General features: G+C 36.4%; 1 protein-coding gene across 1 annotated transcript in view; it reads left to right on the forward strand.

The window, feature by feature from the left end:
• ergic53 (lectin, mannose binding protein ergic53) overlaps window positions 1–26,309 on the forward strand; it is a 229,324-nt gene that overhangs the window by 171,631 nt on the left and 31,384 nt on the right. Inside the window, exon 11 of the mRNA XM_090404652.1 lies at window positions 11,808–11,961. Coding sequence (XP_090260778.1) covers window positions 11,808–11,961 — 154 coding nt within the window. The remainder of the gene's footprint in view (window positions 1–11,807; window positions 11,962–26,309) is intronic.

The raw sequence follows: 26,309 nt of genomic DNA on the forward strand, positions 1-26,309 counted from the left end.
ACCTTGGTCTTCGTTTCATTGGAGAAGAAGAATGATGTCAGTTCATCATCTGTTATCTTTTGGCATTAAAACAGTGGTATTATCTGGAAGAAGAGCACAAGTGAGCAGAAGTTGTACATGGTAGGTAGCCTTTCAGGATACTAGAAAACATGATTGTTATTTGGTAGAAAGTTTTCTGATGTTGGTCCTTAGTCAGATTTAGATTTGATATTGTAATTTTGCATTTGTTGTATGCTTCAGTGTAGACCGAGTTTGAATTTTAAAGTTCTTGTCATAAGTCTCCTGCACTATGGTGCAGTTATTTCTTGAATGACCTTCCCTTTAACCAAAGCTAGAAAGTGGATGGGATTTTATCATATTCATTCAACTGACAACATACCTATCATACTGAATCTTAAAATCCTTAACACTCCCTGCATTAGCACCGTATTCTAGTAATGCATTCCATTCACTGACAATTCTCCATATAAAAAATCTACTCCTCTTCACTGCACTCTTACATAACCTCCAGGGATGGCCTCTGGTTCTTTCCTTCTCACATTATACTCTTTTTATGATCCCCTCTGGATTAATCTGATAAAATCACCTCACTAGCTTAAACGTCTCTATTATATCGCATCTTTTCCTCCTATCAACCAAACTTGACAATCCACATTTCTTTAACCTCTCTCCATAGCCAACATTCTACAGTCCTGATATTGTCTTAGTCACTCTTCTCTAGACCCTCTCCAATGTTTCCACTTCACATCAAAAACCAGGCGATCAAATCTGAGCACATTAGTCCAAGTTTGGTCTGATTAGTGTTTATACAGTGGCACAACCACTTCCTTATCTCTACATGTTAGAGTACTTCTTTTCATAGCAGCACTATGCTGTGCAGTCTTTGCAACACTTGCAATATATGCACTAAACTTCACTCTGTCAACCATCACTCTCAGATCTCAAATCTCATCCACTTCCTGCAGTACCTCATTGTCAATATAGTACACAGCCTTATATTTCTGCACTCCAAAATGTAACACCTTGCACTTATTAATATTAAAACTACAACACCACTCCTTTGTCCAAGTCAAACATTTATTCAATTCTTCTTGAAGGGAATTAACATTATCAATGCTACTTATAACTCTCCCCAACTTTGCATCATCAGCAAAAAATGAAGATCCCAGTCAGTCCACATGATATATCATTTATAAACAAGTTAAACAGGAGGGGCCCCAAGAACAGAACCCTGGGGGTATGCCACTGGTTGACTGGCTGACTGACTTTCCATTTTCAGTCATTTCCGACCATAGGTGACTTTGTAGGCATTGCCCACAAAGTATTCCCGGTGAGATTTTTACAGGGTTTCACCATCGCTCTCCCCCAACCCCTAATTTTATCCGGGCTCAGGACTGGCATATGGCTGGGACATATTGATGACTGTAGTCCATGTGCATTCAGGGTTTTTCTCCCTAGTTTATCTGAAATTTTTCCTCAGACAAACTGGCCCCCTAAACACACATGCCACTGGTTACCCTGCTTTTTTGAGAAACTGTTCCATTACACAACTTGTTGGTATCATTAAGAGAGCCAATCTCCAATCCATCTTTCTATTCTCTGCAGCTTGTACACCAGTTCATCATGTGGTAATCTATCAAACGGTTTTGCAAAGTCCAAGAATATCACTATATGTGATTCTCTCATCTAACACACTCATCACCTTATCATAAAATGTAAGTAAATTGCTAAAACAAGATCTTCTTCCCTTCAGGTATTAGGCCTAGTGGCTTGTTATGGAGCTATCTTTAGCCCTTCTAAGCTGTGCCCATCCCGAGGATAAGGTGGCTAGTCCCATACCTCCCGGTGTGTCATGTCTGTAGCTGCGTGTGTTCACGGGGTCAGTTTTCCTGCTTGCGGAAGGAAAAACCCCAGATTAACTGGGGAGAAAAACTGTGCTGTCCATGCCCAAGACCGGCTAACTTGGCTATGTCTGAGAAAGATCCTTAGGCTCCTCATGTCGGCAACGAGAATTGAACCTAGGACACTCCTTTCCCAGACATATAGTTGCAAAGCGCATAGCCACTCGGCTAACTGCACAAGATGTTTAGAGATGTTATTTTTGCATACTGAAGTCTTGCTTAAATGCTAATATACAGTATTTAAATTAGTTAATGATAGCATAGTTGGAATTTTGTTACTAGCTTTTCAAATTTTAACATGTCAGTGCTGTTTGTGAGACATGTTTAGAGAAGTGAAAGTCACTGCTGTAATTCACATTATGGGAATAATTAAGTGAACATTTCTCATCATCATCAAATTCTTGATATCAAGGGGTGTACAGGATATGATAGTACTACATGAAAAATTAATTCATTGCTAACTTCCTATCTACAATTTTCCTCCGAATCAGTCTGTTACCTGTCAAGACTCCAACATTATCAGATCTTATATTTCTATCTTCTAAGGCCTGTATCAATCCACCTATATATTGGTCTTCCTCTGGATATTTTTCCTACCAACCTGGCAGAGAACATTTGTTTTACTAATATTTTGTGAACATTTCTTAATTTCACAATGTTTTAATTGTGAAATTAAGAAATGTTATGAGTTATTTCATTTTGAAATTATAATTTAACTTGCTTGCATTGGAATGCAACTTTATTGCTGTCAAGCACAATGCTCATGTCAGCAATGATGACAGAGAATGGCAGACTGAAGTTTCTGTATTGTATTTCTGACCATGCACAAAGTGAAAATGTTATTGAATACCACTGAGTGTTCAGCTGTTGAAAGAAAAAAGAACACAGCAGAATAGTTGTGGAGTTTATGCATCTTTAATTTATGAAAATTGAACAGAAATTAGAAGAAAAGTTGAATATGGAAGACTGAGCGATTATTGAATCTTTTAAAAAGGAGGTTGCTTTCCAGTTCACATAGTTATGGGTCCAGTATAGTTTATTTCTGAATCATAACTTATTTTATTTAGGATTCTCAATCTGAAGGTGATTTGAAGCTGTTGATATGGTTTTACTTATTTCTTTGGTGAAGTGTGCTCAGTCTTTCATGTAGAAAGTGAAAGCATTCAGAAGTGAAAACTGTTTATTTGATATAGTTTTAATAATTTATTCAGTAGAGCTGGCTGTGACCTTCATAGAGAAAGTTAAGTTACCAAAGTGTTTTGAATGAAGACATGTTTTTTCAGTATTCTGTGACTTATGATGTAGGAAGAATTTAACTTATGTTGCTGGAAGCAATTTTTTCTGTTAATTTTCCCTTGTGTGTGAATTTAAAAAGTTTTTATTCATAAAGGATAAGTGTTAGCTGAAGGGAAACTGTGCAGGTTAAAGTGTTTTGTGTTGTTGAAGTTTTGATGTAAAGAATATGTTGACACTTTCTTAATTATATTGATTTCATGTCTTGCGTGCATGTGTGTGTGTTTTATTTTTTGTAATTATTTATTTATTTTTTTTGTTTATAAAGGTACCTGAAGACCCATTCTCTTAATGATTAAAATATCATAAGATACAAATCTGTGTGGAAGTTTGATTTGGAATTTAGTTTCAGGTGTTTTATTTTGAAATTAAGAGTTCTTTACCCTCTGATCATTATTACTTGAATATAACATCCTGTGATCATTTTAGTACTGACACAATCAGCGGGAAAGCCTTAACTTGACAATATCCCAGCTTATTGTACCGTCATTGTCTTTTGGTTTAAGCTAATATAGAATTCAATTTTGGTTAAATCCCAAAATTGTTAGCCCATCCTCATTCACTATCCAGGTAGATGCCCTGTAATAGGGTTTACCACCAGAAGGCAAGGATTGAACATAAGGTCAGAAGCCCTTATTCCTTAAAAAGTCCTGTGGGGATTTATTTTCTGTTATCTAGTCTTGACTTTAAGTTATCTCATTTTTTATTATAGTAATCAAAATTGAGACAGCACTATTGTTTGTAGATTATATTTTCATCTTTAATAAACCTTCTATAAGTTCTCAAGAGTTTTGAGCTTAAATAATAGAATTAAGCCTTTTGAAGAATAACAACAATACATTTGAAACAAAAATGAGAAATAATAAGAAAAAGTTTTTTTTTTTTTTTTGCTGGGTTACAAAGTAATTATACTTCCCAAGATATTATACTCTTGTTTTAATTCTTTAAAACATAATTAAAACAAATATATATATGGAAGCTATTAACTTTACATGAGTTGTCTCAGTATCACATAATGCAAAAACTATAGGAAAGGCCACTATCCATCCAGACTGGTTTTGACCTTTATTATGATCTACCAAACATCAGACCTAGGAAAATAAGTTTGTTAGTTCAGAAGTCATTAAGATACCTCACAAATGTTTTGTTTGCTTACACTTGGGTATAACAATAATATTATTTCTTTCAAGTATAATATACTTTGTAATTCATCTGTAAAACTTTCTACAACTATCTCTCATCTTGAGTATTTAATAATATGGTGATGTACACCTTCTGCTTGACAAAAAATATGATTCCTGCCGTGATTTACTCTTGGTATCTTTCTCGATCCTACCAATGAGAATGTCAAGTAAGGTCTAAACCTATGTGGTTGATAGCATTTCTCATAATAAGAGCTTCTATATATAGTAGTAGTCATGAAGATGCTTCACACACAAACTTTGTTTGCTTGCACATGGGATAAGGATTAAAACAAAAGTATAATTTCTTGTCAAATATAATAAATTATAACAGTAGATAAATAGGTTAGTTAACTGCTCTCTGTAGTGAATCCGTATAACAGATAATACATCTTAGCTGATTAGGCACAATTTTTATAAGGAATTCAATCTCAATATTGTCATTATCATTTCCTAATGTGTATATTGTATATTCTCAAAAGGTGTACAGGATACTCTGATAACACTACATAATTAAGTTTGCTAGCTTCCTCTCATCACATCAGTTGTCCTCTATCTGACCTATTATTTTTCAGGTTTCCAGTATTTTTAGATTTTACATTTCTCTTCTATGGCAGTATTTGACTGCTTCAGTATACTTAGATATTCGTCTTCCTTTGGGTCTTTATCCTCTCCCATTCAGCATGCATGCTTGATTGTGAATAATGTCAGTCCCCTTATCTTCATTTTTAATATGATTCTGCCATTGATATCATCTGACTTCTTATATCTGTAGACTAGTCTTTAAGTTATAAATTATATATTTAGTTTAATCTTTATCCAAGTGTAAGCAAACAAAGTTTGCGCCTGAAGTATCTTCAGGACTGGGGCAACTCGTAAAGGTGGTATAAGTTCTCATCACTTTCCTTGGTATCCCATAATGCAAAGTACATCTCCTTGCGGACATGTATAATACTATGCATTATAGGAAGAGTCACTACCCAGACCTTAAAGGTCTCGCACTTTATTATTAAATTACTCTGGATTAGAGAAAGATGTTGGAAGTTTTTTCCCACTTGGTTAGACTATAAATTCAGAACTCAGTCCATCTTTGCCACGAGTTGCCCCAGTCCTGAAGATACTTTAGACGCAAACTTTGTTTGCTTACACTTGATAAAGGATTAAACTAAATATATAATTTTTAATCTAACCAAGCGAAAAAAACTTACAACATATTTCTCTAATCCAGAGTAATTTAATAATAATGTGTGACACCTTTTGGCAACTGGCATATGAAAATATGAGTTCTGCATTGCTTCATCCTCGGTATCGCCTCTGGGTCTGGGTAATGTAACCCTTCCCATAATGCATAGCGTTATACATGTCCGCAAGGAGATGTGCTTTGCATTATGGAATACTAAGGAAAGTGATGAGAACTTAGTTCACCTTTGCCACGAGTTGCCCCACTCCTGAAGATACTCAGGCGCAAACTTTGTTTGTTAACATTTGGATAAAGGATTAAACTAAATATATAATTTATAGTCTAACCAAGTGGGAAAAAACTTCCAATAGTCTTCAAGTTATTAACTGCTTTATATCCAAACTGACTTTCAGATCCATAAGTTAAGTTTGTTTTCCCAGTATTTTGGCTTCTCTTCTTCTATCATATAAATCTATCAAGCTCTCCAGCATATGAGCTTTTCTTATTCCATCCTTTTACCCATTTAATTTGCCAGCTTTATTAAACATTGTACATAGTAGATGAGGAAAGCTCATGCTGGAGAACTTGATAGACTTATATGGCAAAAGAAGAGAAGCCAAAACACTGGGCAAACCAAAATATTTTACTTATTCTATAAATTCTCCATGGAGAAATGCAGATGGTGTTTTCTATTTCATACGTAGGCTGTTCAATAAGTAATAAGACTATATTTATACAGAAAACAGATTACCTTTAATCGTCATCATTTACATGGTCTTTTTCGAAGTAACTACCGTGAGACTCAATGCATTTGTCCCAACGTTGCGTCTACTTCTTAAACACATGTGAGAGTCCGTTTTTTGAGAGGTCTTACAAAACCACCTCCGCAGCTTTTACACATGCTTTGTTGCTTTCGAAATGGCAGCCTCTTAGTGGTTTCTTGAGCTGAGGGAACAGCCAGAAATCGCATGGTGCAAGATCAGGACTGTATGGAGGGTGTGGTAGGATATCTGTGTTGTTCTTCTGCAAAATGTCCACTACACAACTAGCAATATGTGGCCTTGCATTATCGTGGTGCAATAAGAAGCCATTCTTCAGCAATGGACGCTTCCTTTTGACATGCTTGATGATAATCGCTGCTGTGTTGATCATTGTCTCTGTGATGGACGTTGAAGGTCTTCCCTCACGTTCAAGATCTTCCACATTTTGCCTTCCTTCCTTAAAAGTTTTATGCCAGCGAAAAACACTTGTCCTCGACATTGCTTCATCATGGAATGCTTCACGTATCATGTTAAAAGTGTCCGATGCCAATTTTTGCAAACGCACACAAAATTTAATCGCATAACGCTGTTCCAAGGATGCTTCCATTTCGAAAACTGGTCGTGCCTCGTAGGCACTCCGAAACAAGCTTGCGTTTAGTCACGTGACACTCTGGCACATCAGCCCGTGTACGCCATCTATCAACCTCTTTTGTTAATACAGACAGCAACATTTCTTTATTCAACAGAAATTAATATTGTGATGAGTGGTTTCGCCACCATAAAATTAATCTTATTACTTATTGAACAGTCCACGTAGTTTTTTAATTGTCATACGAAATCTGTCAGTGCAGTAATTAAATTCAGTCCTGAAGAATTTAATTTTGCATTTATTTTGGAGCACAATATCTTACAGCTAATTTTTAAATAACTTTCATGACTTACACATGTAACAAAAATTATATAGAACTTTATTCAAAAACTCCAATATTTCACCCAGTGTTAATGGACATTGTCAGGGAGATACTGTTAACTACATACAAAACATGAATCACAATAATGAGTCATAAATCATGCCTAGGTTTGTTCCTCTCTTGATCACAGCTGAAGAAGTATATGATATTACACACAGTTCAGATTATAGAAAGGTGCATAGGTAAAAAGTAATTAAAAAAAAAAGAAAATGATGAACAATTAATAATGATAGCTTCCCAAAACTTGGATATTGGCATGCAGTCTGATCTGCTAAGGTTAGGACAACTTTGTAATGTTTCACATGTTTCAAGAAAAAGGTAATCAAATTTAACTTGTTGGAATGAAGAAGTTTTGTCTGGTTCCAAAGAACTCTTGCCTAGTATTCATAGCATGAGAAACAAGGCAAGACATTATTGGATTCCAAAAATGTGATACTTGATGTTCTTCAATTCTGATCAAGGTTGAATGGCCAATCTCTCCAAAATAGCAAAGATGATATGAGGTGGTAATGTATTCTTTGTAAATGATAGGAAGTCAATTTCCAAGCCGAATAACCTAACAAAAGATAATCAGATTCTGATTATCTGATTTTCTTTTGTTAAATGAGTTGAATAAAATTAAAAGCAATCTGATATGTAATGAATAAACAATATCCATTCAAAAATTATTGATAATTATCATCCTTCTACCAGACTACAATCCTATGTAAAAAGAATTTCAATACCCTACCTAAAGGAACCTCAGAACAAATAACAAGGATTCTTCATAAATTCAGTCTATGTGCTTCCTTCAAACCAGCTCAGAAACTGACTTCCTTCGTACCATCTGCAAAAGGATATGTTACCACCTCTTTCTTTACCAGATGTCTATCAAATATCATGCATATGTCATCTTTGCTATTTTGGACAGACTGGCCACTCTGCCTTAGTTAGAATTGAAGAACATCAAGACTATATCACATTTTTGGAATATGACAGGTCTGGCCTTGCTTCTCATGCTATTGACACTAGGCACAGAGTTCTTTGCAACCAGACAAAACTTCTTCACTCCAGCAAGTTCAAATTCAATCATCTCTTCTTCGAAACATATCAAATGCTAAAAAAATCATCCAAACCTGAACTGATCAGACTGTATGCCAATATCCAAGTTTTGAAAAGTGATCACTGTTAATTTGTTCATAAGGTTTTAATCTATGCAACTTATTACAATTGTTCCTTCGAACTCTAATAGTGTAATATCATACATTTCAGCTGAGACCAATACATAATCTAATATACACATGATTTATGACTCGTTATTGTGATTAATTTTTTGAATGTAGTTAATGATCTATTTCCCTAACTATGTCCACATAATAACATTGGATGAAATATGTTGAAGTTTTTGAATAAAATTCTATATCATTTTTTTTACATGTGTAAGCCATAAAAGTTAATTAAATGTCTAGTGCACATGTTCTATTAAAATTATATCTTAGAGCCAAGTTTAATTTCTTCAGTTTTGAGTATATTAGGTTTAATGCTGCTTTCATTTATAATATGATCCATACAGATGATGAATAACAATGAGGATAGCATTCACCTTTGCTTTAAACCTCATTTTATGTCTTCCATGCATTCTTCTGTTCTAACTCTGACTTAAAATAAGTATATTATGTCAAACCATATAATTGTAGAATTTTAAATAATGTTTCTGCTAATACCTTATCATATACCTTGACCAGATATATAGAACTTAAAAACAGATCTTATCATTTCTTGATATTTATCTTGAAATCAAAATATAGCCATGGCCACCCTTATTTGATATGAACCCAGCTTGTACTTTCCACAAGTTTCTCTTCCTTAATCTTATAGCTTCAAGTATGCTTATGTAATTCTTACCCAAAGAACATTCTGTAGGTAAATTCCTTTGTTAATCTTGCATTCAGTTTTTTTTCTGTTCTTTTAGATGAGTTATTTTTGAGGTCTACTCCGATCATAAGGGATATCACCTCACCAAGCCATTAGAATTATACAGTGTAGCCACTGTAAAGCTTCTACTTCTATACCTTCATATTTGGAGATGTCTGAATATCATCTATCACCCTTTCCACATTTCAAAATTCTGCCAACCTTTTCTTTGCCACTACTGACTCACGAGTTCATTCTTAATTGATGCATTCTACCCCTGCTATGCCACTTCTTACTTCATATAATATCTCAAAGTAATCACTCTGGTCATCCAAAATATTCTTATCTTCAATTTTTGTTGTTTCTATTATCTCTGATATTTGTACAGGACTCTTTCCTCCATTTTTAAGCCCCAAAAACATTTTGTGACGTTCAAGGATTCCTGTCTTCTCTGTTCTTCCCATATTGATCCCTTCACAATAATTAGAATTTCAAATTTTGCTACCACATTTGTGATCCCAAGACTTTTGTTTAGCTATTTAAAACTTAGCTTTCTTATTTTTCATTTTCTCTAAGGGACACATTTACATTGAGTTTTTAATGTCATATCTTCATTTCCAGGATTACCTCTTCATATTCTTGAAATCCACTGTGATGTTTTGATTTTCTGTCCTTTTAAAACTGTTATCATGCTTTTCTGTTTGAACCAGTCACTGTTTTCTCTGGATTTTTCCACAGAGTGGAAAAATCCAGAGAAACATTGTAATAAAATACTCTGGATGAAAAATAATTGTAGCAAGTTTTTTACTTGGTTATAAAGGAAACTATTTGGCAAGACATATTCTTGCTTTAATTCATTACCAAAGAACAAGCAAACAAAAAGTTGGTACATAAAATATTTTCATAGACTAGGCTACTTGTATATAAAGGTTGTCTACTCCATATCACATTACCTCAGTACCTCATAATGGATAACATATCCTTTTGGAAGAAGTGTATATTGCTATGCATTATGAAAAGTCACTGCCCTAGTTTTGACATTTGAGGTATCATCAGGGGAAGCCAGACCTATAGAATTATCAGAGCTGAACCATTGCAAAAAAAAAGTGTTCTGTGCATTATGGGATACTATGGCAATTTATTGAAGTTGACTGCATCTATGTATGTGTAGTTGAGTTGTGAACAAACTTATATCATGTTTGGGTAAAGGATTAAAACAATCTCTTGTCAATTATGTTTTCATTTCCAACCAAGCATAGAAAAACTTGTTCCAGCTCCTCATACTTCTTTTTGACCACTACCTCACAATGAGGATGCTAAGTTTAGATTTCTAAGGACCCAAGGTAGGGGTGTGTGCACAGTACAAAATTATGGCAATGAGTCAGCTTGTTTGTTCCTAATAAGTTTTGGATTCAAATCCTGTTATCCCACTGTAGTGGAGTCTTTGTTAGCTTGCTCATTATAGTAAAGGATAGAAAATTTGGTTATTTGAAACTTCAGATGGCATTAAAGAATCATGTTTGATCTCTTGGGTAGAGATCAAACATGATTCATCCTGCTTCACAGTACTAGCATAATATAACTTTTCAATCTTTCATGAGTTGATCTAACAGATAAGCTTAGGTGTTGATGGTTATTCATGACTTACTTTTCATGGATAACCACACAATTTTATCAAAGAGATGTTTTATTAACGCTTATATTTCGCTGATTTTCAACTCAGCATCATCAGAGCACAACACACTTGTACACGCGACAGTGAGTGAGTGAAACAATATAATTACCAAAGATCTAAAGTCCTATTTTTGGTGCCCTCTAACAGGAAAAAATAAAAATTAAAATTAAAAAAAATAACTATGCAGGAGTTTTTCTTAGGATAACAATCTCCCAAATTTTTGGCAAATTAATGCAACCATATTTGTTAAGGTTGGGAGAATTCTTCAAAGCCATTGCTGACTCAAAAAATAATCTTTCAGATCTATAACGACTCCTAAATAGCACATTCGTTTTCCTCCATCTAATCCTGTGTGAAGGAGTGTCCAAAACTGGTCTGCCAGTCCCGACTTGCCATAGTAATAGTAGCAAATGTATCTTTCATGTTCTTCCAGGCAGATGTTCACTGATCTTCCTGTTTGCCCATAATAGGCCAGGTCACAGTCACAAGGAACTTCATACACTCCTGGGTGTGCTAAAGGGTGAAGTTTATCCTTAGGCGAGCGGATCAGAGTTGCCAGCTTGACATGAAGTTTGAAAGTGGTGCGAAGGCCATATTTCAACAATACTTTGGCTATCTTTTCCAATGTACGTCTGGTATAGGGAATAGAAATGGTTATGTTGTGTTCTTGTGTATTAGGGGAAGGGCAGAGTAATGGGCCTATGTAGTATTTTATCTATTTTGTAGGGATTGTAGCCGTTGGCTAAGAACGTTGCATGAGTTGAGATTGTGTTAAAAATATAAAAAAATTATAATTGAATGTACAAATGTTGCATTGTGAACTCACTGCAATATTTGTTGAAGGTAAAGATCCATAAGCAGCTAAGAGAGAGGCAAAATTTTTCATGCAAATAAAATTGTGTTCAGTGTTTTGATAAAGTTATACTTATAAAGTTATTTTTGCTAATTGTAGTACGAAACTCACCAGCAGCGGGAATTGCAACAGATATTCCATGGCCAGAGTCAAATGTTTGAAATAATGAAGAATTTACATCGCAAATTAGATGAAATGATTGGACGCCAAGAACGTACACTTTCAATGCTCTCTGCAGTACAAGTTGGAGGAAGTATGATTTATTTTATATGTATTCATAACAGTTGGTTTAGGGAAGTGGAGGACTAAGAAAATAACAGTTTCACTACCTGATGGCTCATAAGTGTTTTGAGGTTTATTGGTTTATAACATAAAATACAAAGAGGATGGTCACAATGACTATCTTCTTTGTTAACTTGTAACCCTGAAGAAATTATCAGATATTAATTAGTGAAATATGCTGGTTATTTTCTTCTTTTCCCATTTTATTGTAATAAATAATGCCTTTTTATTCTTTATCCAGTATTTTTTGTTGTGAAATGTAAGTTTTTTTTTTAAATCTAAATGTAACGCTTAAAATTGACCAAATTTTAAGTGTTATTTTAATTTAAGACTGTGTGCTTAAATTAAAATAACACTTAAATTAAAATCTTTGCTACTTCATTACTTGGCTAATTTTCTTTCTCTACTCATGTACGCTGGCCCTAATGTGCTGTAAGTTCAGAAATTTGGTTTTCTGTCTCGTGATTTTCTTAAAATTATGTATTTCTTCATTTTATATTGTCATGTTATGTGTGCACTTACAAAATGCATGCTGTCAAAGAGATCTATTTCAGTGTGTCAGCTATGCAAGTTGTAGTGATCATGCAGTTTTTTTTTTTTCCCCTCTGCTGGATTAGAAAGTATATTAGACAAGAAATAAAACAAGAACCAGAATATAATTTTTTGTCTAGTATTTATTGATTAGTTGATGTTTTCGAATAATGGAGTTTACTATGAACTGAAAGCACTTCCACTGTATCAAGGTTATGATAAGTGTTTAAAGGTGCAATTCATTAACAGTTCAGTTACTGTTAGTGAATGCTTATAACTACTGTATGCCTGTGCACTGTTTATTTTCAAAATGATTCATATCAACATGCCTGCTAGTTCACACTTGAATTTTATTTATTTTTCTTTTATATCAACCCCATATGCAAAAAAATTCCACAATCGATAGCATATCAATATATCATCTGTGGATGGTATCATACAGATTATTATTATTTGAGACTTTCAGGGAGGCTAAATTCATTCACACTAGTATTTCACACTGATCTGTGAGAGAAAATCCTAGCTCTTACTCCTTTCTTGACTGTGAATGAACTTAACTTTCATGGATGCCCCAGTGTTCTCTCCCTACCTTCCATACAATGAAAAATTTCATCAGATGATATCCTATAACACCAATTGAAAAGTTCATAGACCTCTATCATGTCACCCCTCTTTCTCCTGTTAACCAGAGTCTGTAATTCACATATTCGCAATCTGTCCTCATTCTTCTTTATCCTCTTGGAACCCGGGAGACCAAATCTGCACACAATAATCCAGGTGTGGTCTTATGAAGGCCTTATACAGAGGCAAAAGTAAAGATAATGTATATTATCTTTATACTTAAGATTTTCTAGAATGATATCGCTGGCCTTATTGACCAAGTTAGCGTATCCACTCTCCAACCAAAAGGATGCGGATTCAAATCCTGCCGTGAGCATGGATGTTTGTGATTGTCTGTGGAAATACTAGTGGTGGTGGCAGGGGGTAGATGGCATTGGTGTATTGAGTGGTGGAGACAGAGAGATATAGAGCAGGTGTCCTTCCTCAATGAATATTTGGGCTCCCTCCAGGTGCTACGTAATAATAATAATAATATATGTGCATGGCAGGTGGTTAAAACTGAGCAGAGAAATAAACAATTTTTGTTTATCTTTAGTATACCAGGTCCCTTGCAACTGGTATATTGCCACTCAGGACTTGCTGACCATGCATTGGACACCCACTACAGAATACACTGGAAGAAGACCACTTAATTACACTGCAGCAGATATAAGTACAAAAGACTATTCCTTGAATCACTCTCAACTCTGAAAAACTTCCCAAACCTCAACAAATTTGGTTGCATGAGACTGCCCCAAATCTGGGAAGCACACATTATAAGATTGTCAGCCCAACAGCCAAGACAACCCAATTTAACCTGCTAGGGGGACACTTTTTAGGACTAGGACTGAATTCAGTTGCCTTTCTTCAGCCTCATTTGCTTAGTGTGAGTGCCTGCATGCACATATCTTTGTTTTGTGATCCCTGAAGATGGCATTGTAACATCGCCAAAATATAGGTAGTTGTTAAAGTTTTTATAATTAGTAATTGAATTTAAATTGTCATTTCCTAAAAAATTAGAAGTATGTCTAACCAGTGTATAAGCTTATCTGCAAGAATAAACAAGTGCATATATTCTTATTTTAATGATAAAAAGGAGCCAAAGATTTCACTTTATGCTCATTCACACTAGATGTGCTCATCACTTCCTCAGGCAAGCTTTTGCATTTACAGTGAGAAAATCTAGCTCTTGTCCGTTTATTAACCATGCATAAACTCATTCTATGGATGCCACCCCCCCCCCCCCACACACACACGTCCTCTCCCCCACCCTCCACATAACAGAAAATTTCATCAACCAGTTTCTCATATCCCTCCCTCCTCCTGCTTACTTGTGTCTGCAGTCTACTTATTCTCAATATGTCCTCTCATAATCCACATTCCATAATCCCAATATTATCTTTGTAACTCTTTTGTTCTCCCCCCTCCCCTCCATGCCTTCTTCATCCCCTTGGAAGCCAGGAGACCACATCTGTGCACAGTAGTCCAGGTATGGTTATATAAAGGCTGTGAAGAGGCAAAATTACAAATTTTTTTCCAGTCTCACAGTTATTCTGTAATTTGTATTTACAGTTTTCTGTATGACCTTTGAACTTCCTGTCCACCCCAATAACTCCACAACTCCAAGTCTCTAGTCTCATCGATTTTTTTTTCCCAAGCATAATCTCACAAATATAATATTGTATTGGAAATCTCATCACACTGAAGTTCACAGCTTTACACTCACTAACGTTTGAATTAATAACTATAACCATTTGCCCTTAGTCCCAGCTTACTGAAGTCATAGCATCCCTGTATCTTTGCATCATCAGCAAAAAATTGGACATCTCCTTTCAGGTCCTTCTCAACAATTATTAATGTATAGATTGAACAACCGTGGTTCAAGGACTGATCACTGATGACCTTAAATCTAGTTGAATAACTTTTGTCCACTCAGCATACCACCTTCTGATACCTATTTATCAGCTACCTTCTTATCCATGTCAATAGTTTATATTCTGATTCTATATCTTCTAATTTATGCAACAGCATTTCATGTGATATTCTATCACATACTTCAGAAAAGTCAAACAGTATCATAGGATCCATTCCCTTTTATCTAACTCACTCACCTGTAACATTATCATAAATAGCAAATTGCTTAGATACCTCTATTTAGTAAACTCGTGTCGTTTCTTGTAAAATATAGCTTGTCTGTTAACTCATTTTTGTATGCGAGTTCTTACCAACTTTTCTAAAATCACCACCACCACTCCAGAGATACAGATAGGTTTGTTAGTTAGACACATCAGGTTTACAATGAGGTCAAGGGCCTAACCAGTTTGGCTGAACATTGTCCCTGTTGCTAAATTTTTGTGTAGATTATGCAACAGCTCTAGAACATCCTGCTCATACACTTCTCTTTATCAAATGTAATTGTGGCACTGTGCTTCATGTTGCATACATCAGGTTGATACCTCTTAGTGCAGTTAGCACTCATTAACAACTGATTCTGCTTCAGGCATAAGTGAAGCATGTCCAAAATGCTTAATCAGTACAAAATACTCTCAAATATTTCCAACATATGTTTGAATTATTTTGAGTCCAGTTGTGTCATCATCAAATTCCTGACATGTGCCCTCAAGGGGTTTACAGGATATGATAGTACTACATGAAAAATTTACATCATCATTATTAATTCCTATTTACAATTTTCCTCCAAATCAATCTGTTACCTGCCAAGACTCCAACATTATCAGATCTTATATTTCTGTCTTCTAAGGCACTTTTTACTGTATCAATCCACCTATATCTTGGTCTTTCTCTGGGTCTTTTTCCTGCCAATCTAGCAAAGAACACTCGTGACCATACCACTTGAGATTAGCTCTGCTAACACATTCCTGGATGCTAACAATGTCAAGTTCTTTTCTAATTATCCTTGTTTTTAATATGATATTGACATTGATACCATCTGTTCATCCCCCTAATTGCGGTATTTGGTGTTTTACTTCTAACCCAGCTCTCAGATCCAAAAGTTAAAATTGGTTTGAAGACTATCTTGTATACAGCTAATTTAAAGTTTTGACTAATTTTTTTCTTATTCTATGTAAATTTATTCAGTTCACTTCCTACCATACCAGCTTTCTGGATTCTGTTGTCTATTTCCATGTTTAATTTAGCATCTTCATTAAAAATCATGTCTAAGAAGCTGAAATGTTTTACTTCTTCTATAGACTCTACATTCACAGTGCAGTTGATATTTTTCAGTGTTTCTGTCTACTTTCATTGTCTTTGTCTTGTTATTGCTGACCTTCATACCATATCTATTACAACAGTTATTCAATTTAGTCAGGGAATCTTGCAGATTTGTAGCATATTTATTTAGAAGTATAACATCATCTGTAAAGTATAGAGCTGAGATTAACATTTCCAATTTTGATATCAGGTTTAATATCACTTTCCTTCATAATGTGATCCATATAGATAATGAATAACAGAGGGGATAATGTACATCCGTGTCTGACACCAGATTTAATATTAAACCATCTTCCTGTATTTCTTTCAATTCTAACTGCTGACTTACAACTCAAGACTAAGTATTGTTTGATATAATGCCCCATTGACACCATACAACTGTATTGTTTTGAATAGCTTTTCTCTTGGTGCCTTGTCAGGGGATACTTGTCAGGGAATATTAGCCTTTTCCAGATCTACAAAACTTAAATACAGATCTTTGTTATATTCCCATGATTTCTCAACTATTTTCAAGTCCAGCTGTGTGTGGTAAGTAAATTCTGTGATAACAAAATGGAAGGTGTGTCATCATGATTGTTGATGAAAGTGCAGTGGTGGAAGATCAGAAGAATGAAGATGTTACAAATGATATCACATGGTGCACTTATATATGATACTAACGTACACAGAGTCCACCAAAAAATGTATACACGCTTTAACAGATATCATCTATGGACTTTTTTCGAAGTTGGATCAAGTTACGGTAGTAATGTCTAATATGATGTTCTCTCAAAAGATGTCATTACTCACATGAATACTAGCATCAACAAGTGACAATAGCACAGGCAAACAAAATGGCTGAGGCACGATTGTCGTTCGAGAACTGTAAGACCATTTTAAAGTGCTATTTCAAATTTGAGAATGTTGTTGAAGTTCAACCGACAATGGAGTGGTGAGTTGGCAACACAACTGCCAACACACCTGACAAATGCACATATTTGTAATAAGTTTGACACCCATGGGCGTGTGTGATGTGCAGAAGGGAAGATCCAGGAGGCCTCGCACAGCAACAGGTCCTGCTTCCTCAGCTATGGTGTTCAAACAGTTTACGAGCTCACCCACAGAAGTCTACCAGGCAATGTGCACGTGAGACAGGAGTTAGCAGTGCAAGCATACGGTGCATTCTTAAACAACTAAATGGAAAGTTTACATCCCAAGATTGCCCAAGCAGTAGTTCGCCTTAATAACAAATGTCTGGATGCTAATGGTAACCACTTTGAGCATCATGTGTAATTGTAGAAGTCAAAGGTAACTTGTGTTCCACCCTTGATGTCTGCATAAATTTAGTATTACAATTTTTATACAGGTTTTTCTTTTGTTGAAGTGTGTATACATTTTTTTTTTTTGACGGACTCTGTATAAGTATACCAACGTACTATAGGTTGATCAGCCAACCTCTTATATATGGGCCCAACATTAAAAAAAAAAATATATATATATATAAAATATGGAGTCATTCAAATTAATAAGATGAGCTCAATTATAGAAATGTCTGGCAAGTGGAAGGTGTGAGGTTAGAAATGGCAAGAGAACAGAAGAATAAGCAGAAGTTTTTTATGGTGAATGCTTTGACAAGAGGAATGCTTAATAAGAGTATGAACAAGTCTTGTTTTCCTGATGCAAAAATTAATGATTAGTGAGGCTGTCAGGATGTAAAGTGGTAAAATGAAAAAGTTATTCTTTTGACATGAATAACTTAAATGTTGTAAGTTTAGTATGAAAGAATTATTACTATTATTACGGGCAACTCCAGGGAGTCATTAGACTCATCGAGGGAGGCCCCAAATCATATTCATCACAACTATTTGACATTCATACAGTATCTATCATACCTCGCCTTAAACTCATTCACTGTCACAGCATCCACCACAGACTCTGAGAGCGCATTCCACTCATTCACTACTCTAAAAGTAAAGAACCCAGCTCTAACACCTTTACTAACCACACTTTTGCCCAGTTTCCATGGATGTCCCCTAGTCCTCCCACAATCAGCCCTGTTCTCAAAGATATCTTCTGAATTAATTTTATAGAAACCCTTCAGTAATTTGAATGTCTCAATCATATCTCCCCTCCTCCGCCTATCAACCAGTTTTTGCAACCCACAAATCCTCAACCTGTTCTCATATGGTTCATTCCACAGACCTGCTATCATCTTGGTCACTTGCCTCTGGATCCTCTCCACCTCCTAGGTGACCAAATCTGAGCACAGTAGTCTAGATGGGGTCTTATCAAGGCTCGATACAGAGGAACAATAACCTGCTTGTCTCTGCTTGTCAACATATTCTTCAGCAACCAAGTGATTTGATGAGCTGATTTGGCCACTTTTGCAATGTGTCCCCTAAATTTCAATTCCTTATCCACCAACACTCCTAAATCTCGTGCCTCATCAATTTCCTGGAGCATGGTTCCACCAATGCAGTAAACTGCCGCCAATTTTTTTTTTCACCCCAAAATGCATAACCTTACATTTTGCCACATTAAACTGACATCCATTCTCCTTAGCCCAGACCTCCAATCTATCCAAATCATCCTGCAAAATTTTGAGGTCATCTGCATTCACTATTGCCCTACCCAGCTTCGCATCATCCGCAAACAAATGAACTGTTCCTCTCAGATCCTTTCCTATATCATTTATGAACAAATTAAACAGCAGTCCAAGAACAGATCCTTGTGGCACACCACTAGTCACAGGCCGTCTTGTGGACTCTACTCCTGAGTAAAACCACTCTCTGATATCTCTCTGTCAACCACCCTCCTATCCATCTCACCAACCCTATGTCCATTCCCATATGCTGCAATTTCATGATTAGAATTCCATGTGGTATCCTGTCAAAGGCCTTGGCAAGGTCCAGTAGAATCACTGTAAACCCATTACCCTTATCCAGTTCAGCTGTCACTGTGTTATAATACGTGAGCAAGTTACTGAGGCATGACCTACCCTTCACAAAACCATGCTGTCCCCGATACAGTATCCCATTTTCTTCTATCCAATCTTGTATTTTCCTCTTGACTATTTTCTCTAAGACCTTGATAATGATTCCTGTTATGCTGATTGGCCGGTAATTTTCAACAGCAGCCTTGGAACCACCTTTGTGCAGTGGAACTATTTTCCCCTCTTTTCACCCCCTTGGGACTGACCCAGTCCTGAGGCTCAAATTAAATAAAATGGTCAAGGGCACTGACAATTCTTTGGCTGCTTCACTTACGACACGAGCTGGTATACCATCCAATCCCACAGATGTATTGACATTGAGGTTCTGTAATAGATTAGTTACCTCTACTTCATTCATCACAATTCCAGTATAAGCTGTTGGTTCTTTCATTCCTGCAAAGTCGCCACCTGGATCATATACTCTTGCAAAGTGCTCGCTCAGTAATTCCACAATATCGACTGATTCAGTTACCTCCCTACCCTCAGCATTTTTTAAGATCATTCTACCATGAGCATTTTTCCTTTTACTTGCAACATATTGAAAAAACTGTTTGGGGTTCTCTTTAGCCTGCGTGGCCAATTTCCTTTCGTAATCTGCTTTTGCTTTTCTTACCACCCTTGTTACCATCCTGGCCTGAGCTTTATGCTTTTCCTGCGTCTGATGGTCACCCTTCTCCTTAAATTCACTCCACAATTGTTTCTTTTTTTGCAGCTCAAGCTTAATAGTGTTATTCATCCATTTAACCCTTACTTGATTTATTATTCGGACTCTTGGTATACAGTCAACCATTGCCTCCTGCAAACAGTTCTTAACCACCTCCCATGCACTATCAACATCCAGCCCTTGCAGTTTTACATGCCATGGCATTGAGCCAAGCACACACCTAAGCTTGTCATACTTACCAGCCCGGTAATTCCACATGTACCCTGTCTTAATTGTAAATTCGACTCCTTTAGCCACCTCCCAAATCACGACCTTATGGTCACTCTCACCAATTGGTGGCAACATGGTCATGTTCGTTACAGCCATATTCTCGGTTGCAATTACTAGGTCCAGCACTCTCTGCCCCCCTGATATTTTCCAATACATGTTGCCGTAGATAGTTGTCCCTTAATAACCACATAAAATCCAATTCCTTCCTCCCATGTGCCCCCTCCTCTTTCCAGTCAATGTTACCATAATTGAAATCACCCATAATAATTACCCTTTTTCCACTCATTTCTTCTATTTGCTTATGCATACTATCCCCACCATCCACTCCATGACCCGGTCTATAGCAGCACCCAATTGTATATTTTGTTCTGCTGGATTCTATCTCACACCAAACAGCCTCAAATGTGCTTTTTTCCCCATCATGCAGTTCAACTTCTATACTCCTTGGCTGAAGATCATCAGCTATCATCAATAACACTCCTCCCCCTTTTTTATTCACCCTGTCACTCCTGAACACGCTATACCAATCGCATTCAATCCCACTAGCTTTATCATCTTCTGTCAGCCATGTTTCACTAATACTGACAACCTGTGGCCTGGAAGTGCCAACCATGGCCAAAAACTCTTCCTTCTTGTTCCTAATACTCCTGGCATTAGTGTACATGAATCGCAGAAGCCCATTTGTCCCATCCCTACTTTGATGCCTTACACTAACTACCCCATTCTGATTTTTTGTCCGTCGTACTCGCTCGGGCATAATATACTCATTCATACACTTAACTGCCCCCCTAAAGTCTGCATATCTACTCCCCCCCTCTTAATAAATCTAGTTTCCCTGAGTCTGTACATCCACTTCCACATCATTCATCAACACTCTTTCAAGTCTCCGTACACGAACTCCATTCAAATGCAACCCATCCATCTTATATAAGTCCTTTCGCCCATCGAACTCATTCCACACATCCACAAATTCCACACCACTCTCCATGCATAACCCACGCATAAAGTCATTGCCAATTATGGCCCTCCTAAACACTTCACTGTCATACCGCGGTAATATACTCACCATCCTAACTCTCTCACTCTTCTCTTTTGCTACCTCAAACAACTCCCTCACATCCTCTATCATTTCCATTTTGTCCTCTTTCAAATCATTCGTTCCTGCCACGATTATCATCTCTTTCACCCTCTGTTTTTGCAGTCGAATAGATTCGCTGACGTCCTTTATGTTCGCACCCGGCTGGTAGAACTTCGTTAAACTCTCGATTATTACGCCTCTTAATAGCGAATCCCCATACAGCACTCGCTCCTTCATTTTATTGATATTTGCGAATATTCTATTATTTGCCGTCACAGACTTCCGCCGGTTATTTGTCGGTACGTTCAACACATTTTTCCACACGCTCCAGTTGTCTTTTAGCTCTGTGTATCACGCCATTTAAACGGGCAATTTCGCTACTCACATTTATCTCACCATTTTCATTATCGATCAAATCATTCATTCTTTCTGTGTTTCTACCTTCATTTACATTTTCGGCGACGCTCTCACACCTATCTGGCACTACCACGCAATTCTCTAGCACACCGCCATTTTCTACATTCTGACTATCGTTCACAATATCGCTCTCAACACACGAAACACGCTTGAAGTCCTCATTCTCTTTACACTTTTTACACATATTAACTCCACTATCACTTTCTAACCAGACTCCCACTGCTCTTCGCAAGGCATACATCTCGCAGACAGCGCATTGCATAAATTCGTTTACATCAAAACTCTTAAACAAACATGGCGACCTGGACGCCATTTTTTTCTTTATCGGTGCCATGTGTATGCTATCTTTTCTTAAAAATAATAATTAAAATAACAGAAAACATGCAAAAATTGCACAGACACACCAAGAAACAAAAAGCAAACAATACTACTTAAAATTCTAGTAAAATATCTAATGTTAACACAAAATAATACTAATCTTTTCAGAAGCTCTCAACAAGCCGACGATCTAATCAGTGCGACACCAATTATTATACTGCAGTTTGTAATGCCAGAAGCAGTAGAAATAAGGAGGAATTTTTTTGGCATTGGTTGGTGCAACCTCACTAAAAGTTGTAGCCATTATGGAGATTTGGTTGACAACAGGTCATGTCAGAATAGAATGCAAGGGATATAGTATTTTATAGAGGATAGACTGGGAAAAGGCTAGGAGTGAGGTGCTGCTCGTCATAGCATATGAACCATTGCCAAAAAGTGTAGGATGTCTCCATGAGGACAGTTGTGGAAAGTGGTGCAGTTGTAAGATATGTTAACAAGACAAAATATACAGTAGTTGTTACTAATAGGTGGGAGGGGATTGCAGGGTAAGATATGGATGATAGGCATTGGCAAATTATCATGATGAGCATTGACTAAGTAAATATTATGAAGAACTTCAACTGTAGAGACAAATTCGAAGGAGGAAAGATTGCCATCAATTTACTCCTCTAATTTTAATCAGAACCTTCATATCTGTGGTCTCTAGTCTTTGATCAAGTGTTTTATTTCTAACCCAAACTCTCAGATCCATAACTTAAAACTGGTTTAAACACTATCTTGTATAGTTTTTGCTAGTTTGTTGTTTTGGCTAATTTCTCTTATTCCATATAAATTTGTTCATCTGGCTACCTGCCATACCAGCTTTACTTATTCTGTTATCTATTTCGAGGTTTAACCTGCCATCTTCACTAAAAACTGTGCCTAAATAGCTGAAGTATTTTACTTGATCTATAGGATCTTCATTCAGAATACAGCTGAAGTTTTTCCATGTTCCTGCCTAATTTCATAATTTTGGTCTTTTTATTGCTGATTTTCATGCCAAATTTTTTACATCTGTAAGGCAATTTAGTTAGTAAATCCTGGAGATTTGCAATAAATGTGTTTAGAAGTACATCATCATGCCATTTCCTTTCATAATGTGATCCATATAGATGATGAATAAGAGTGGAGATGATGTGCATCCTTGTCTTTCTTCTAATTTTGCATCAAATCATCTTCCTGTATTTGTTATTATTATTACAGGCAACTCCAAGGAGTCCTTAGACTCATCGAGGGAGGCCCTAACATCATGCCAAGAACAACTATTCAACATTCACACAGTATCTATCATACTTTGCCTTGAACTCATTCACAGTCATGGAACCGACAACAGACTCTGGCAGCTCATCCACTCATTTATCACTCTCCAAGTAAAAAACCTAGCTCTAACACCCTTGCTAACCACACTCTTGCTCAGTTTTCATGGATGGCCCCCTAGTCCTCCCACCACCAGTCCTGTCCTCAAAAATATCCTATTAATCTTATAGAAGCCCTTCAGTAATTTGAATGTCTCAATCATATTACCCCTTTTCTGCCTATCAACCAATTTCTGCAACCCACAAATCTTCAACCTGTTTCATAAGGTTCATTCCATAGACCTGCTATCATCTTGGTCACTCACCTCTGGATCCTCTCCACCTCCTCCCCATCAAGAAGAAACCCTGGCACCCAAATCTGAGTACAGTAGTCAAGATGGGGTCTTATCAAGGCTCGATACAGAGGAACAATAACTTGCTTGTCTCTGCTCGTCAAAGTATTCTTCAGTAACCAAGTGATTTGATGAGCTGATTTAGCCACTTTTGCAATGTGCCACCTAAACTTCAACTCCCTATTCACCAACACTCCTAAATCCCTGGCCTTGTCAATCTCCTGGATTACAGTTCCACCAATGTGGTATACTGCTGCTAATCTTTTCACCCCAAAATGCATAACCTTACATTTTGCCACATTAAATTGACATCCATTCTCCTTAGCCCAGTCCTCCAATCTCCAAATAATCCTACAAAATTTTGACATCATGTGCATTCACTATTGCTCTACCCAACTTTCCATCATCAGCAAACAAGTGAACACTTCCTCTCAGATCCTTTCCTATATCGTTAATGAACAAATTGAAAAGTAGTAGTCCAAGAACAGAACCCTGCAGCACACCACTAGTCACAGGCCATCTTTTGGACTCTACTCCTGAATAAACTACTCTCTAATATCTCTCCATCAACCACCCTAGCAATTTGTTTTATTTTTTCTTCGATATCAACATTATTAGAATTTCCAAAGGCAATTATTTGTTTAGATATTCTGAGAGGGCGCTGGTGATAATGATCAAGTTTTGATGCATAAAGCATTGAAAGTTATTCTCATTTATATTTTTCTCATAGCAAGTTCTTCTCATTCAAAACTTCACTTTTTTTATAAAACCTTGATATCTCCTATCCATCTCACCAACCCTATATCCATCCCCATATGCTGCAGTTTACTGATTAGAATTCCATGTGGTATCCTGTCAAAGGCCTTAGCAAGGTCCAGCAGTATCACTGTAAACCATTACCCTTATCCAGTTCAGCCGTCACATTTCCTTCAATTCTAACTGCTGACTGACAACTTAAATATAGACTATGTATTGCTCTATAATGTTCCATTCACCCCATATAATTGTAGTGTTTTGAAAAGCTTTTTTCTGGACACCTTGTCATATGCGTTTTCCAGATCTATGAAACTTAAGTACAGATCCTTGTCATATTCCCACAATTTCTTAACTATTTGTCTTAAAGGGAAAATCTGATCTTGACAACCCCTATTTGGTCTGAACTCGGCTTGTTATTCTCCAAGTTTCCCATCCACAATCTTTCTCAGCCTCTTTTCAAGCATGTTTGCATAAATCTTACCTGGAACACTTGGTAGAAAAATTCCTCTGTAATTCTCACATTCACTATTATTCTCTTTTTATATAGATGGGTACTATGAGAGAGCTGTACTTCAATCATTGGAAATTTGACCTTCTGAAAAGGCCCTCTAAATTATGCAGTGTAGCATAATTTAGAGTGCACTGCAAAACTTTTATACCTCCATACTTAAGCATTTGTGGTCAAATATTATCTGCCTTTCCACATTTCAAGTTTTTGGTGACTTTTTCTACCACAGTATTGATATGTACTCCTCTTTTCATTCCTCTTGAAAATTTTCTTGTATGGTTGTCACTGCTTGGTTCATTCAACAGTCTTTCAAAGTAATTACTCTAGCATCTAGGCTATTCTTCTCTTCAGTTTTCATGTCACCTTTATCATCTTTGATTATTTTTACAGTATTCTTTCCTCCATTTCTAAGCTTCTTCAATATCCTCCAGAATGTTTTACCACCTTCCTGATATTTATTTTCTATATTCTTACCAAACTTTTCCCATGACTTGTTTAGCTACTTTTACACACAGCTTAGTTCTCTTACAGTTCTGTTACATGCCAGCAAAGGTTGTTAGATTAGTAGAGCCTCTGCTACTAATGGCTCCCAAAAAGTTAAGCTAGTTTGAGCGCAGTAGTAGTTGGAAGGGGCTTCATTTCGATGCTGTTGGCACACTCTCCCTTGATGAGTCTTTGGACTCCCTGGAGGTGTCACATAATAATAATAATTCTTCTCTGTATTCTTTAAGGATATGCGGCCACTTATTTGCTGGGAACTTTTGGTATGCTTTCTTCTTAGCAATTTGTTTTATTTTTTCTTCAATATCAACATTATTAGAATTTCCAAAGGCAATTATTTGTTTAGATATTCTGAGAGGGCGCTGGTGATAATGATCAAGTTTTGATGAAAGTTATTCTCATTTATATTTTTCTCATAGCAAGTTCTTCTCATTCAAAACTTCACTTTTTTTATAAAACCTTGATATCTCTGGATAGTGGATAAGAAATTGCTGCACAATCGTGCCAGTACGAAACATTTCTCTTAGCCACTGAAGACAGGCTACATTTCAAGACAACTACAGTGTCAGAAATTGGAATAAGAGCTCTTACAACAAAATCCTCTCTGTTTCCACACCCTAGTCACCTTTTTTCTCTTTAAAATTCAAATTAATATTCAAATTTTCTTCAGTGATGTTTGTATAGTATGTCTTTTTTCAATAACTAATTAGTTTGATTAGTCCAGGTGACTAATCACCTGGATTTCTTTGGAATGAGGAAGTGGTGGAGAGGATCTAGATTGATC

Source organism: Typopeltis vanoorti, chromosome 15 (genome assembly GCF_054136105.1).
Source record: "Typopeltis vanoorti isolate ZY-2024b chromosome 15, IOZ_Tvanoo_1.0, whole genome shotgun sequence".
Taxonomy (NCBI): domain Eukaryota; kingdom Metazoa; phylum Arthropoda; class Arachnida; order Uropygi; family Thelyphonidae; genus Typopeltis; species Typopeltis vanoorti.